The sequence below is a fragment of the Pseudophryne corroboree genome, chromosome 3 (genome assembly GCF_028390025.1).
Source record: "Pseudophryne corroboree isolate aPseCor3 chromosome 3, aPseCor3.hap2, whole genome shotgun sequence".
NCBI classification, from domain to species: Eukaryota; Metazoa; Chordata; class Amphibia; order Anura; family Myobatrachidae; genus Pseudophryne; species Pseudophryne corroboree.
Genome location: NC_086446.1, coordinates 310,294,215 through 310,309,481, shown reverse-complemented (window position 1 = coordinate 310,309,481; position 15,267 = coordinate 310,294,215). Strand labels below are relative to the sequence as shown.

Genomic DNA, 15,267 nt, shown 5'->3' with positions numbered 1-15,267 from the left:
TTCTCACGTGCAATAGGGCAGGCTGTGTTGTATGTGTATTCTACCTATTTTTCTTTTCACAATGGTAAAACAGATGTTATGCAGTGTGTGTGTGTGTGTGTGTGTAATGCTAGATTTTCCCCTAGCTCAGGTCTGGCCAACCTCTCCAGCTGTTGTAAAACTACAAATCCCATCATGCTTTGCCACAGTTTTGCTATTAGGGAATGCTAAAACTGTGGCAGGGCATGCTGGGATGTGTAGTTTCACAACAACTGGAGAGACACAGGTTGGCCAGGCCTGCCCTAGCTCATCTGACTCAATATCATGTGAGCAATGTAGTCAGTCATCACAAAATGCTGATAAAATGTGGGGGAGAGTCCAGAGCCCTCCTGGCTGGGTGTTATCAAAACTATGATGTCTGATATTTCATCTCAACTCACTGCTAATGCCAATAAAACTAAGGAACTGCAACAAGCAGTGGCAAAACTAGCTGCTAAACATCCCCCCCTGTCCACTACAGGTGCACAAAAACGTGCTTTACCTGCACTTCTATCAGATACTGATGATATACAGGATGATGTGGACCCCATAAGCGGGAGCTCCACCCCTACACAGGGTATTGAACCCTTTATATTGGCTATACGGGATGTGTTAAAGCTCCCCCTGGAGGATGCTACTAATCAGCAGTCATTTTTCCTCCCACTAGACGAACTGTCTGTCACCTTCCCTGATTCTAAAGAATTGGATTATTTATTTAAATTAGCCTGGAAAAATCCAGATAAAAAATATCAGGTGTCCAAAAGGTTTTTAAATACCTTCCCCTTTGCCCCTGAAGGCAGGAAATCCTGTGAAGAATCTCCAGCAGTAGACGTCTCAGTCTCTCGTCTTTCTAAAAAGGCGGTGCTCCCTGCTCCAGACTTTTTTACGGTAAAGGACCCGGGGGATAGAAAAATAGAGACCGCTCTAAAATCTATCTACAATGCTGCAGGTGTAGCTCAAAGGCCGGTCATTGCTGGTTGCTGGATGAAGCATGCCATTCATACATGGGCTACTCAGATTCAGGAGGGCTTTTCAGGGGATATGACCTTGGTTACTGCTGTAACTTAACTAAAACACATTCAGAACACTGCATGAGTCTTCTGCGACTCCCTTAAAGAGATTGGCAATATTAATGCTAGGACCACTGCTATTGCTGTGTCTGCACGCAGAGCCATATGGTTGCGTCAGTGGATTGCAGACGCGGACTCCAAACATAATGTGGAATCGCTTCCCTTCACAGGTGAATGGCTCTTCGGAGGTGAATTGGACGCATGGATCTCTCAAGCTACTGCTGGGAAATCCACGTTTCTCCCTTCAGGGGCTCCGCCTGCTAGACGTACCTACCCGGGACGTCTACTCAGTCCTTTTGGTCCTCCAGATTTCGATCTAGGGCACAGGGTGCCTCCAGTGCAGCTAGAGGCTCCAGAGGTAAACTTAAGAAACCAGCCGTTACCGGCTCTCAGGACCAGAGCACCAGTTCAGCTTCCGCTAAAACTTCAGCATGACGGTGCCCACCCACCCCAAGGGAATCTCGCGGTGGGAGCTCAATTACGTCACTACAGCCACATCTGGGGCGGTTCCTGCCAAAATGCCTGGGTAAGGGACCTTATCTCTCAGGGTTACAAGCTGGAGTTCGACGGTGCTCCTCCCCAACGATTTTTCAAATCGCAAACAAACAATATCACCACTTTATCCTTCGGCGCTTTTAGCACCGGATGAATGACAGTTTCTAAACTCTGCCTCCTCAGGTGTTTCTCCAAAGCGGACAAATTCTCACAGCTTTTATATGCTCAAGAGATAAAGAAGAGGAAATCTCATAGTGTATCACCCCTTCAATAATTTTCACACACAGGGTTAGTAATATAGCCTCCTACCGGATTTGGTGGTCTACTGACTAAGTAGACAATAACACTGAGGACTGTTTTGGTGAAGCTCTCCAGAGGTCAGATGGTACAGTGGGTATTCGGGGACGCCTGTGACACTGTTTTATAATACGCTTATGTCTACTTTTTACATGGTAGACCATATGACCGGGTGAGAGTCCATCCATAATTTGCTATTTGCACTGTTCTTTTTTTTTGGATTTTATTACATTTATTACACTATTGGAAGCTTTTCTTTTATTCCATATGCAATGGAGGAGTATTGAAAGAATATTAAAGGAAGGAGGGGATTCATAACAGGCTATAGCCGCTCCAGTAAAAGTGTTATTGTCTACTTAGTCAGTAGACCACCAAATTTGGTAGGAGGCTATATTACTAACCCTGTGTGTGAAAATTATTGAAGGGGTGATACACTATGAGATTTCCTCTTCTTTATCTCTTGAGCATATAGAAGCTGTGAGAATTTGTCCACTTTGGAGAAACACCTGAGGAGGCAGAGTTTAGAAACTCATTCATCCGATCTAAAAGCGCCGAAGGATAAAGTGGTGATATTGTTTGTTTGTGTATTGTTTAGTGGTTTGGGTAGAAGCCACTTCACCTGCTTGTCCATTGGGCTGCTGTTGAGCGCACTTGATCTGGTTACACAAAAATTTGTTCTCTGTTGTTGATTTTTCAAATCAGGCTTGCTAGCTTTGGAAAATATGCGTGTTACACTACTACTGGCCATCAACAAGTTGGTCCAGTCCCAAGTCATTGTTCCAGTACCCCTGCTACAACAAAGACAAGGTTACTACTCCAGTCTGTTTGTAGTGCCAAAACCAGACCTGTCTGCGAGACCCATTTTGAATCTGAAGTCTTTGAATCCTAACCTGAAGGTTTTCAAATTCAAGATGGGATATTTGAGAGCGGTGATCGCGGGCCTGGAACAGCAGGAATTCCTTGTGTCCCTGGATATCAAGGACGCCTACTTGCATATCCCAATTTGGCCTCCTCATCGGGCCTATCTACGATTCGCCCTACTGAACTATCACTACCAGTTTCAGGCGTTGCTCTTCGGCCTGTCTACAGCTCCGATGGTGTTCACGAAGGTGATGGTGGAAATGATGTTCCCGCTCAGAGTCCAGGGGGTCAACATTGTCCCTTACCTGGACGATCTACTCATAAAAGCAAGTTCTAGGGAGCTTCTATTGCTTCATATAGATCGCACTATCCAACTTCTGTCTCACCACGGGTGGATCCTAAATCTACAGAAGTCTCAACTAGAACCGTCTCAACGGCTCATGTTTCTGGGTACGATACTGAATACTGTAGTTCAGAGTGTTTATCCCAGAAGACAAGGTGAGAACACTTCAAGAGATGGTTCGCATGGTTCTCCGTCCTGCTCGAGTTTCCATACATCTTTGCATAAAGTTGTTGGGAAAAATGGTGGCCTCGTACGAGGCGATACAGTTCGGCAAGTTCCATGCCAGACCTTTCCAATTGGACATCCTGAACAAGTGGTCCAGTTCACATCTCCAGATGTGCCAAATGATTCAGCTGTCACCCCAGGCCAGGATTTCGCTCCTGTGGTGGTTGCAGTCTTCCAACCTGCTGGAAGGTCGACGTTTCAGGATCCAGGATTGGACCCTCCTCACGACGGATGCCAGTCTACGAGGATGGGGAAGCTGTCACCCAGGGGGGCACAGTTCCAGGGCAGGTGTTCTGTCCAAGAGGCCCTACTCCCGATCAGCATTCTGGAACTACGGGCGATATACAATGCTCTACATCAGGACGCCCCTCTGCTCAGGGATCGGGCGATCCAGGTTCAGTCGGACAACGCCACGGCAGTGTCGTACATCAGTCGACAAGGATGGGAAAAAATTAAGGCCTGCATGCGAGAAGTGTCAAAAATACTTCTCTGAGCGGAAAGAAATGCAAGAGCACGGTCCGCAATTTTCATTCCAGGAGTGGACAACTGGGAAGCGGACTTCCTGAGTCGCCACGACCTCCACCCGGTGGAGTGTGGATTACATCCTCAGGTGTTTCAACAGATTATCGACAGATGGGGATACCCGCAGATCGACATGATGGCGCCTCGCCTCAACAAGAAGCTTTAATGCTACTGCTCGCGAACCAGGGACCCTCAGGCGGTGCATTGGATGCACTGATGTAACCTTGGCCTTACCGGCTGGTCTGCCTATTCCCTCTGATCCCGTTGATCCCAAGGGTGCTCCAGTGGATCAGACATCGCAGAATCCAAGCAATCCTGATTGCGCCGTATTGGCCCTGAAGGGCGTGGTATGCAACTCTTCTGGACATGTCCATAGAAGACCCTTTGCCTCTGCCACTAAGAAAGGATCTTCTTCAGCAAGGACCGTTTGTCTACCCGGACTTACGACGGCTTCATTTGACGGCATGGAAGTTGAGCGGAATATCCTAGCTCTCAAAGGGTTTTCCAAAAAGGCCATTACTACTATGGTGCTAGCCAGAAAACCTGTCACGTCAAAACATTATCATCATATCTGGAGGAGATATGTCGCTTGATGCGAGGAACGCACGTATCCGCCTGCGGAGTTTCACTTGGGACGTTTCCTGCAGGCTGGTGTGGATAAAGGCTTACGTCTGGGTTCCGTTAAGGTCCAGATTTCAGCTCTTTCAATTTTCTTTCAGAAGAAATTGGCTATGTTGCTGGAAGTTCAGACTTTTTTTATATGGGGTGCTCCACATACAACGTCCCTTTGTGCCGCCTACGGCACCCTGGGCTTTGGATGTAGTGTTTCAATTTCTACAGTCCTCCTGGTTTGAGCCTCTGATGGCAGTAGAAGACCTCAGTACCTCAAGTACCTCACATGGAAGACAGTGATGTTGTTGGCCCTGGCTTCTGCTAGTTGTGTTTCAGAATTGGGGGCCTTATCATGTAAAAGTCCCTACTTGGTCTTTTATCGAGGACAGAGCGGAGCTCCGGACTCGACAGCAGTTCCTGCCAAATGTTGTCTCCGCATTCCATCTGAATCAACCTATTGTGGTTCCATCTTGCTCTGACGCTTCAGCTCTTCCGGAGTCTTTAGATGTGGTGCGCGCTTTGAAGATCTACGTCAAATGCACAGCCCGGGTCAGGAAGACGGATTCCTTGTTCATGCTCTATGATGCGCAGAAAAAGGGTTGTCCTGCTTCAAAGCAGTTCATTGCTCGTTGGATTAGGCTTACTATCCAACAGGCCTATGTGTCGGCGGCCTTACCTGTTCCTAAGTCTCTGAAGGCCCACTCTACAAGATCGGTGGGCTCTTGCTGGGTGGCTGCCTGTGGTGTCTCGGCCTTACAACTATGCCGAGCTGCTACCTGGTCTGGGAAGAACACTTTTGTGATTTTCTACAAATTTGATACCCTGGCCAAGGAGAATACCCAGTTTGGGCAGGCGGTGCTGCAGAAATCTACGCACGTTCCCACCCGTTCTGGACGTTTTGGGACGTCCCCATCGTACTAATTCTGTCCCCAATATCCCTTATGGATGCTAGAGAAAATAGGATTTTAAATACCTACCGGTAAATCCTTTTCTTGTAGTCCATAAGGGATATTGGGCACCCACCTCTGTGCGGTGACTTTCTGCATGTTGCTTGCCTGGTTATGTTTTGGTGTGCTGGTGTATAATTCTCACCACCTTTATGTTCCTTCTCTCAAGTATGTAATTCTCCTTCCGGCACTATTTTACCTATAACTGACCTGTAGGAGGAGAGATAGAGGGGAGGAGCCAGCACACCCAGTTGATGAAATTGAAAGTGCACAGGCTCCTTTTGACCAGTCTATGCCCATCGTACTAATTCTGTCCCCAATATCCCTTATACCCCTTTCATACCAAAAACTGCGGGTCTTACCCGGGAATACGGTCCAGGGATCATACAGGGGCATTCCCGGGTAAGACCCCTTGCATACTGCAGTCAGCAGCCCGGCATATTGCCAGGTTGCTGATGTCAGCGGTGACGCAGCGGGGGTGGCGCAAGAGATCACATGATCTCTAAGCGCCACCTGCTACATAGAGAGTGAACACTGACCAGGTTCCCGGGAAGATAGCAGGGTTGGAATGCCGGAGCAGGAATCCCAGGATTTTGACCCTGTACCCTTTCACACTGAGAAATTTCCCGGGTTGATGCGCGTTCATGTGCATTAACCCGGGAAATTTTGGCTGGTGTGAAAGGGGTATTATGGACTACGAGAAAAGGAGTTACCGGTAGGTATTTTAAAATCCTTTTTAAAAGGGCAATGCTTTTTTAGCTTAAAAGCATTGCCCTTTTGAAGGTTAAGCATGAACACTATCAAAAATGCCGGATTTTACAACCTGATGATTCTATGTAAACCCCTGTGTATATGTGCCACAGATGAAGATAGTGCATGTTCTTAGAACTCGTTCCGCTGACTCTAGCCGTCCATGATAAAAAAATTATATAAAAAAATGGTAGTCTTACTGAATACCTTTCTATAATGTTTTATCCCCCATAAGATCAACTTCTAATATCTGCAAACACCTATCTTGTCAAAAAGTTTTATACTCCTGGTAAAGACCTTTCCTTGTTATCCATCTAGGGGAGACTGTTGGACTCTAGGTTTAGAGGGAAGGCACGGGAGTAGACACTAAATAGTTAAATAACGGAGACCCTCTAAGGCCTCCCCCTTCAGTGGACCTTCATTTTATTATATAATAAAGCTGATTGGAGAACCACCTATAACAAGAACAACCACCAGGGAGGGAACACATTGTTCCCCAGATGGATTGCATGAAATAGTTTTTGCAGTGAGTAGAAAATCCTCCTACGTCTATCTGGGGACTCTGCTAGACTCTTGGACCTCCCAAAGCATGCCTAAGAGGATGAGTACACGCATTGCCAAACCATGCTTGGAGTTCAAAACTCTGTATTGTTTGCGTCTGAAAAGCTAACTGAATCAACAGAACTAAGCCCTGGCTCAGAAGATCTACTCGGATAGGCAGATACCAGGGAGGCTCTAACTACCTGGCCAGAAAAACTGCATGCCACATGTCCATGCCAATCTAGAGGCATGCTGAGGGCATGGGTACAGTCCTGCACTTAATAACGCTCTCCCAGAGACCAAGTTGGACTGAATACTAATGGGCCCCTCATAAGACACATTAAGCCTAGGTCAGGGCACGTGTAACCCACATGCATGGGATGAATGACTCCAGACCAAGAAATACATCCAGCAAAAGCACTTCCCCCGATGGAAGCCAGCAATTCACCTAAGCAACACCTGTGAACAACAATATTGATCAGGGTAAAACAGTAGACGTGGTCTATTTAGATTTTGCTAAAGCCTTCGAGACGGTACCACAGGGATCCGGTCTGAAGATCGACACTGTCTAGGTCGACCACTATAGGTCGACAGGGTGGAAGGTCGACATGGTTTCTATGTCGACGTGTGCTAGGTCGACATGAGTTTTTCACAATTTTTTCTTTTTTTTTCTTTCTTTTTTTTACTTTTTCATACTTAACGATCCACATGAACTATGATTCGAACGGTAATCTGCCCAAAGCATGGCGAGTGGACACGGTGTACTAATTGGGGTTCCCGCTCACACTACGAAGAAAACGACACCGAAAAAAAAAAAAAAAAACATGTCGACCTTTTGACCTGTCGACCTTCCAACCCTGTCTACCTAGTGACTGTCGACCTATAGTGGTCAACCTAAACATTGTCGACCTAGACACTGTCGATCTAATGATCAACACCCGTACCACACATGAGGCTGATTTTCAAATTAAGAGAGCTTGGTTTAGGCAACACCGTTTGTGCTTGGAAAAGCAATTGGCTGCATTACAGGGAACAGCGAGTGGTGGTCAATGGGATGTTTTCTGACTGGGCCCCAGTACACAGTGGAATACGCAAGGGTCCGTACTTGGGCCACTATTGTTTAACATATGTATTAATGACCTAGGAGTGGGTCTGGAAAGCACCCAGCACGATATTAAACTCTGCAAAGTAATTAATTCAGACAAGGATGTTGAGTCTCTACAGGATGACCTGCTTAAGTTGGAAGTTTAGGGCAGACAAATGGAGAATGAGGTTCAATATAGAAAATGTAAGGTTATATACCTTGGGACGAAGAACAATCAGGCAACCTACAAATTAAGTGGGGAAGTCTTAGGGGAAACGGTAGTTGAAAAAAACCTGGGGGTGCTCATTGACCACATACTTAGCAGCAGTACCCAATGTCAGAGTGCAGCAACAAAGGCAAATAAGGTGTTAGCATGCATAAAACGGGGATGGAGACAAGGGACGAGAGTGTAATCCTGCCACTATATAAACAGGGGTGGGGAACCTTTGGCCCTCCAGCTGTTGTTGAACTACACATCCCAGCATGTCCTTGCTACAGTTTTGCTATTTGGCCATGCTAAAACTATTGCAAGGCATGCTGGGATGTGTAGTTCAACAACAGCTGGAGGACCAAAGGTTCCACATCCCTGATATATATCATTGGTAGGGCCGCACCTTGAATATTGTGTACAGTTCTGGGCACCGTACAATAAAAGATATCTCGGAACTTGAAAGGGCCAACAAATTAATTAGGGGTTAGAGGTACTGGACTATGAGGAAAGGCTTATTAGGTTAGATATGGTTACACTCAAAAAGAGACGGTTAAGACGGGACATTATTAATATTTACAAATTTATGAAAGGACAATACAAAGACCTTTCAGGCGATATGTTTATTAAAAATCTCTGCTCAGGACACGTGGACACCCTCTCAGACTGGAGGCAAGGAATTTTTTTATACCATTTGAAGGAAAGGGTTCTTCACATTAAGGGCAGTAAGGTTTTGGAATTCTGTGCCAGAGAAATGGTGGACTCAGTCAATAAGTTTTAAAATGGATTACTGTAGATAAATTCCTAACTGAAAGAAATATCCAAGGATATAAAAGTGTTTTTTTTAGAAGAAGCACAAATTATATTGTTAGACTTAAAAACATAACTTCATCTGGGTCATTATAGTTAAACTATAGTTACATACATATTAGTACAAGAATTATAATACATGTTGAACTCGATAGACAGTTTTGTTTGTATTTTCAACCTCATCAACTATGATGGAGAATAGACACCACTACAGTGTCAATAAAGATCAGTCTAGAACACAGGTTCTCAAACTCGGTCCTCAGGACCCCACACAGTGCATGTTTTGCAGGTCTCCTCACAGAATCACAAGTGAAATAATTAGCTACACATGTGGACCTTTTAAAATGGGTCAGTGAGTAATTAATACACCTGTGCACTTGCTGGGTTACCTGCAAAACATGCACTGTGTGGGGTCCTGAGGACCGAGTTTGAGAACCCCTGGTCTAGAAATTGGAAAACCTGAATAATGGACCCAGGAAGACACTCACTGACTGCTGGTGCTGTGACAGTAGGCCCAAAAAGAAAACCAGCCTCTGGAACCAATATGGAATCTGTAATGTAGCTGATAAAGCCTACTGATTTAGCACAGATGTTAAAACCCACAAACTGCCACCAGAACACAGTGGGGTTTCAGGAGGGGTGACTGAAGTGGGCCCAAAAAGGGAATGTCAGTGTAGCCAAGCTGGCTGCCTAAGGAAACCCTGATAAGGAACACCTGGAGAACAAAGAGATGAACAGAAGGCTCACATCTGGAAATTGAATTTCCAGCCGCATAATCCCACAGTGCCATCCAGCAGGGACTTGAAGATAGGCAACTTTGACATTCTAAAGGGCCCCATACACTAGAACGATTATGCCTGATTTAAGCCCAATTTGGCCCGATATATTGGGTGAAATCGGGCATTTTGGCTGGGAATCTGATGCAATGCGTGGCCCCGTGAGGGTCGGATCGGCTCCCCTAGATCATTAGTGCTGCACTGTTGATATGTCGGTTCCTGCAGGCATTGCTGGGATCGCATATGATATATTGCATGCAAAATGAACCTAATCTTATGGAACCACTCCCGGGAAGCTACCGGGAGAGTTCAAGGGAAAGCGCCTCCGACATATCGTTGTAGTGTATGGGGCCCTTAAGATGCAAGGATGCCTTCAGACCAGGGTGCACCTATGAGTGACACAACGAACACTATCTGAATCCCTCATGGAATTGGGTGTTCAGCAACTGCAAGGTGAGGCTAGTATCTGAGAAAGTGTGAGCAAACTTACAGTGATCCATCATCTGCTTGGATTTATTAGTATTATATGTATATTTAGTTTCTGCCCATACTAGTGCAGGAAAAAACCACACACCAGGGCTGGAGCTGGGCACAGCATTATACTGACAGAGATCATGTGTAACCTGATCCCTGAGAGACTGAGTTTGCCATTAGTTCAGAATGGATATATGAAAAAAAATTACTTTATTATAGAAAAGCCCTGGTCTCTGTCCTTATCAGAAAGGTGTGTGAACCTCGGTGGCGGATCGGCATGTCTGTAGGGCCCATTACAGTTCAGTACATTGGTTTTAGCTTTCTATCACTCTTTGCTCATAAGAGCCATAGGTGACTGATTTTCTAATCCTATCTCCAGTTCCCAGTTTATTCTGCAATTTTATATGGTGACTAATGTATAGAATTTTCTTTGCTATCAAGAGAAAATATTAGCAGTCCGGAAGAAGGAAAGTTGATCAATGAAGAGCCCCCTTGAAGGTGTGGGAACCTCTTTCTCTAACGTCCTAAGTGGATGCTGGGACTCCGTAAGGACCATGGGGAATAGCGGCTCCGCAGGAGACTGGGCACAAAAGTAAAAGCTTGAACTAGCTGGTGTGCACTGGCTCCTCCCCCTATGACCCTCCTCCAAGCCTCAGTTAGATTTTTGTGCCCGAACGAGAAGGGTGCATGCTAGGTGGCTCTCCTGAGCTGCTTAGAGTAAAAGTTTATTTTAGGTTTTTTATTTTCAGTGAGTCCTGCTGGCAACAGGCTCACTGCATCGTGGGACTAAGGGGAGAAGAAACGAACTCACCTGCGTGCAGAGTGGATTGGGTTTCTTAGGCTACTGGACATTAGCTCCAGAGGGACGATCACAGGTTCAGCCTGGATGGGTCCCGGAGCCGCGCCGCCGGCCCCCTTACAGAGCCAGAAGAACGAAGAGGTCCGGTGAAATCGGCGGCAGAAGACGTTCCTGTCTTCAACTAAGGTAGCGCACAGCACTGCAGCTGTGCGCCATTGCTCTCAGCACACTTCACACTCCGGTCACTGAGGGTGCAGGGCGCTGGGGGGGAGCGCCCTGAGACGCAATAAAAACAGAAATACCTTAGGATGGCAAAAGAAATACATCACATATAGCTCCTGGGCTATATGGATGTATTTAACCCCTGCCAGTTTTCCAGAAAAAAGCGGGAGATAGGCTCCGCCCCTTCACGACGGCCTTATCTCCTCAGCACAACAGAATCAGGGTAAAAACGAGAGAGGGGGGGCACTATTGGCAGCTAAATTATAAACAGCAGCTATAAAAGGGAGTAACACTTATATAAGGTTATCCCTATATATATATATATAGCGCTCTGGTGTGTGCTGGCAAACTCTCCTTCTGTCTCCCCAAAGGGCTAGTGGGGTCCTGTCCTCTATCGGAGCATTCCCTGTGTGTGTGCTGGGTGTCGGTACGATTGTGTCGACATGTATGAGGAGGAAAATGATGTGGAAGCAGAGCAATTGCCTGTATTAGTGATGTCACCCCCTAGGGAGTCGACACCTGACTGGATGGTTGTACTTAAAGAACTACGTGACAATGTCAGCACTTTACAAAAAACTGTTGACGACATGAGACAGCCGACAAATCAATTAGTGCCTGTCCAGGCGTCTCAGACACCGTCAGGGGCGATAAAACGCCCGTTACCTCAGTGGGTCGACACAGACCCAGACACGGATACTGAGTCCAGTGTCGACGGTGAGGAGACAAACGTAATGTCCAGTAGGGCCACACGTTACATGATCACGGCAATGAAGGAGGCATTGAACATTTCTGACACTACAAGTACCACAAAGAAGGTATTATGTGGGGAGTGAAAAAACTACCAGTAGCTTTTCCTGAGTCAGATGAATTAAATGAGGTGTGTGATAAAGCGTGGGTTTCCCCCGATAAAAAAGTGCTAATTTCTAATAAATTATTGGCACTATACCCTTTCCCACCAGAGGTTAGGGCGCGTTGGGAAACACCCCCTAGAGTAGATAAAGCGCTCACACGTTTATCTAAACAAGTAGCGTTACCGTCTCCTGATACGGCCGCCCTCAAAGAACCAGCGGATAGAAGGCTGGAAAATATCCTGAAGGGTATATACACACATACTGGTGTTATACTGCGACCAGCAATCGCATCAGCCTGGATGTGCAGTGCTGGAGTGGCGTGGTCGGATTCCCTGACTGAAAATATTGATACCCTGGATAGGGACAGTATATTACTAACTATAGAGCATTTGAAGGATGCATTACTATATATGCGTGATGCACAGAGGGATATTTGCACCCTGGCATCAAGAGTGAGTGCTATGTCCATTTCTGCCAGAAGAGCGTTATGGACGCGACAGTGGTCAGGGGATGCGGATTCCAAACGACATATGGAAGTATTGCCGTTTAAAGGGGAGGAGTTATTTGGGGCCGGTCTATCGGACCTGGTGGCCACGGCAACGGCCGGAAAGTCCACCTTTTTACCCCAGGTCACCTCTCAGCAGAAAAAGACACCGTCTTTTCAAACAGAAGAAGTCATCCCTACCCTGATAAAGGCCAGGAAGGATGTAACCGCGAAACATTATCACCGCATTTGGCGAAAATATGTTGCGTGGTGTGAGGCCAAAGAGGCCCCTACAGAGGAATTTCAACTGGGTCGCTTCCTACATTTCCTGCAAACAGGACTGTCTATGGGCCTAAAATTAGGGTCCATTAAGGTTCAAATTTCGGCCCTGTCGATTTTCTTCCAAAAAGAACTGGCTTCAGTGCCTGAAGTCCAGACGTTTGTCAAAGGGGTACTGCATATACAGCCTCCTTTTGTGCCCCCGGTGGCACCTTGGGATCTCAATGTGGTTTTGGGGTTCCTAAAATCACATTGGTTTGAACCACTCACCACTGTGGAATTAAAATATCTCACATGGAAGGTGGTAATGCTGTTAGCCCTGGCTTCAGCCAGGCGTGTCTCAGAATTGGCGGCTTTATCTTATAAAAGCCCTTACCTGATTTTTCACACGGATAGGGCAGAATTGAGGACTCGTCCTCAATTTCTCCCAAAGGTGGTTTCAGCGTTTCACGTGAACCAGCCTATTGTGGTGCCTGCGGCTACTAGGGACTTGGAGGACTCCAAGTTACTGGACGTAGTCAGGGCCCTGAAAATATATATTTCCAGGACGGCTGGAGTCAGGAAATCTGACTCGCTGTTTATCCTGTATGCACCCAACAAGCTGGGTGCTCCTGCTTCTAAGCAGACGATTGCTCGTTGGATTTGTAGTACAATTCAGCTTGCACATTCTGTGGCAGGCCTGCCACAGCCAAAATCTGTAAAAGCCCATTCCACAAGGAAGGTGGGCTCATCTTGGGCGGCTGCCCGAGGGGTCTCGGCTTTACAACTTTGCCGAGCAGCTACTTGGTCAGGGGCAAACACGTTTGCTAAATTCTACAAATTTGATACCCTGGCTGAGGAGGACCTGGAGTTCTCTCATTCGGTGCTGCAGAGTCATCCGCACTCTCCCGCCCGTTTGGGAGCTTTGGTGTAATCCCCATGGTCCTTACGGAGTCCCAGCATCCACTTAGGACGTTAGAGAAAATAAGAATTTACTTACCGATAATTCTATTTCTCATAGTCCGTAGTGGATGCTGGGCGCCCATCCCAAGTGTGGATTGTCTGCAATACTTGTATATAGTTATTGTTACAAAATTCGGGTTATTATTGTTGTGAGCCATCTTTTCAGAGGCTCCTTCGTTTATCATACTGTTAACTGGGTTCAGATCACAGGTTGTACGGTGTGGCTGGTATGAGTCTTACCCGGGATTCAATATCCTTCCTTATTATGTACGCTCGTCCGGGCACAGTATCCTAACTGAGGCTTGGAGGAGGGTCATAGGGGGAGGAGCCAGTGCACACCAGCTAGTTCAAGCTTTTACTTTTGTGCCCAGTCTCCTGCGGAGCCGCTATTCCCCATGGTCCTTACGGAGTCCCAGCATCCACTACGGACTATGAGAAATAGAATTATCGGTAAGTAAATTCTTATTTTTTGTACAGGTCAGAGCAGAAAACAGAGGCGTCCTTAGGCAGCGTTTCTCAATATTCTCTCTCTGATAGGCCCACAGATTTTGCATCGTCCACTGGATCCTAACCGCCAGCCGCAAGAGCTTGTCAGGCAGACTTGTTAACCAGGGAGTAGTTAGGTAACTATTTAGTGCCCTTTTGTTAAGCCTTCCATCTAAACCCAGTCTAGTGTCCCCCAGATAGGATGTAAGAGTAAATCCCACACAGACTGAACTTCTCTTTCCTGGGTGTGTTTGATTTGTCATTGTTCCTAATTTAAGAGAAGTTTTTACCTATATATAGCATTGGTGTTATTTGGTGGGCTGAAGTATATATATGTCCGCCTGTATCTAGTCTCAATACTCCATGCACCGCGAGATGCCTGGAGTGGGCTGTGCTAACGTCAGGTTTTCCAGAGTAAGTGCCTGTTTATCCTAAAATGAATGATCTTAGGAAAATTCAGACTTGCTCTGGAGGTGTGTGAAAAAGGACTCGTTGATTTCTGTGGATCACATTTTAAGTCCAGCAAATTAATACCAAAACCCCGCCAGCAATTGAATCTGCCCCATTGTACGGTATCTAGATTTTTTTAATTTTTTTTTAGTCTTATAGGCCCTACACACATGCCGATTTGTTTGAAAGATATGAACGATCTCGTTCATAAATGAACGAGAACTCGTTCATATCTTTCAGTGTGGAGGCTCCAGCGATGAACGATGCGCGGCCCTGCGCTCGTTCATCGCTGGTCCCCCGTCGGCTGTACATGCAGGCCAATATGGACAATCTCGTCCATATTTGCCTGCACTTCAATGGAGCCGCGTGACGGGGGGAGTGAAGAAACGTCACTGCCCCCCCACCGCCGGGTCGGCCGTATCGGCCGTCGGGCCCCTCGGTGGCGGATCAGCATGTCTGTAGGGCCCATTACAGTTCAGTACATTGGTTTTGACTTTCTATCACTCTTTGCTCATAAGAGCCATAGGTGACTGATTTTCTAATCCTATCTCCAGTTCCCAGTTTATTCTGCAATTTTATATGGTGACTAATGTATAGAATTTTCTTTGCTATCAAGAGAAAATATTACTCTATTACAAAGTCCAAACTTATATTTTCTTATTTTATTCTACAGGAAAGAAATTAAAGATCCAGACCAATTGTATAATGTCTTGAAGAATCTG

At 46.3% G+C, this 15,267-nt stretch overlaps 1 protein-coding gene across 3 annotated transcripts in view; it reads left to right on the top strand.

The window, feature by feature from the left end:
- The window catches only part of KAT2A (lysine acetyltransferase 2A), a 152,394-nt gene that overhangs the window by 98,648 nt on the left and 38,479 nt on the right, over positions 1-15,267 (top strand). For 2 of the 3 annotated variants that reach the window (XM_063959420.1, XM_063959419.1), the window contains exon 16: positions 15,219-15,267. This exon is cut by the window's right edge and continues 15 nt beyond it. In XM_063959420.1, coding sequence (XP_063815490.1) covers positions 15,219-15,267 — 49 coding nt within the window. Of the gene's footprint in view, positions 1-14,146; positions 14,233-15,218 lie in introns of all 3 variants that reach the window. The other variant, XR_010243745.1, reaches the window with a different exon arrangement.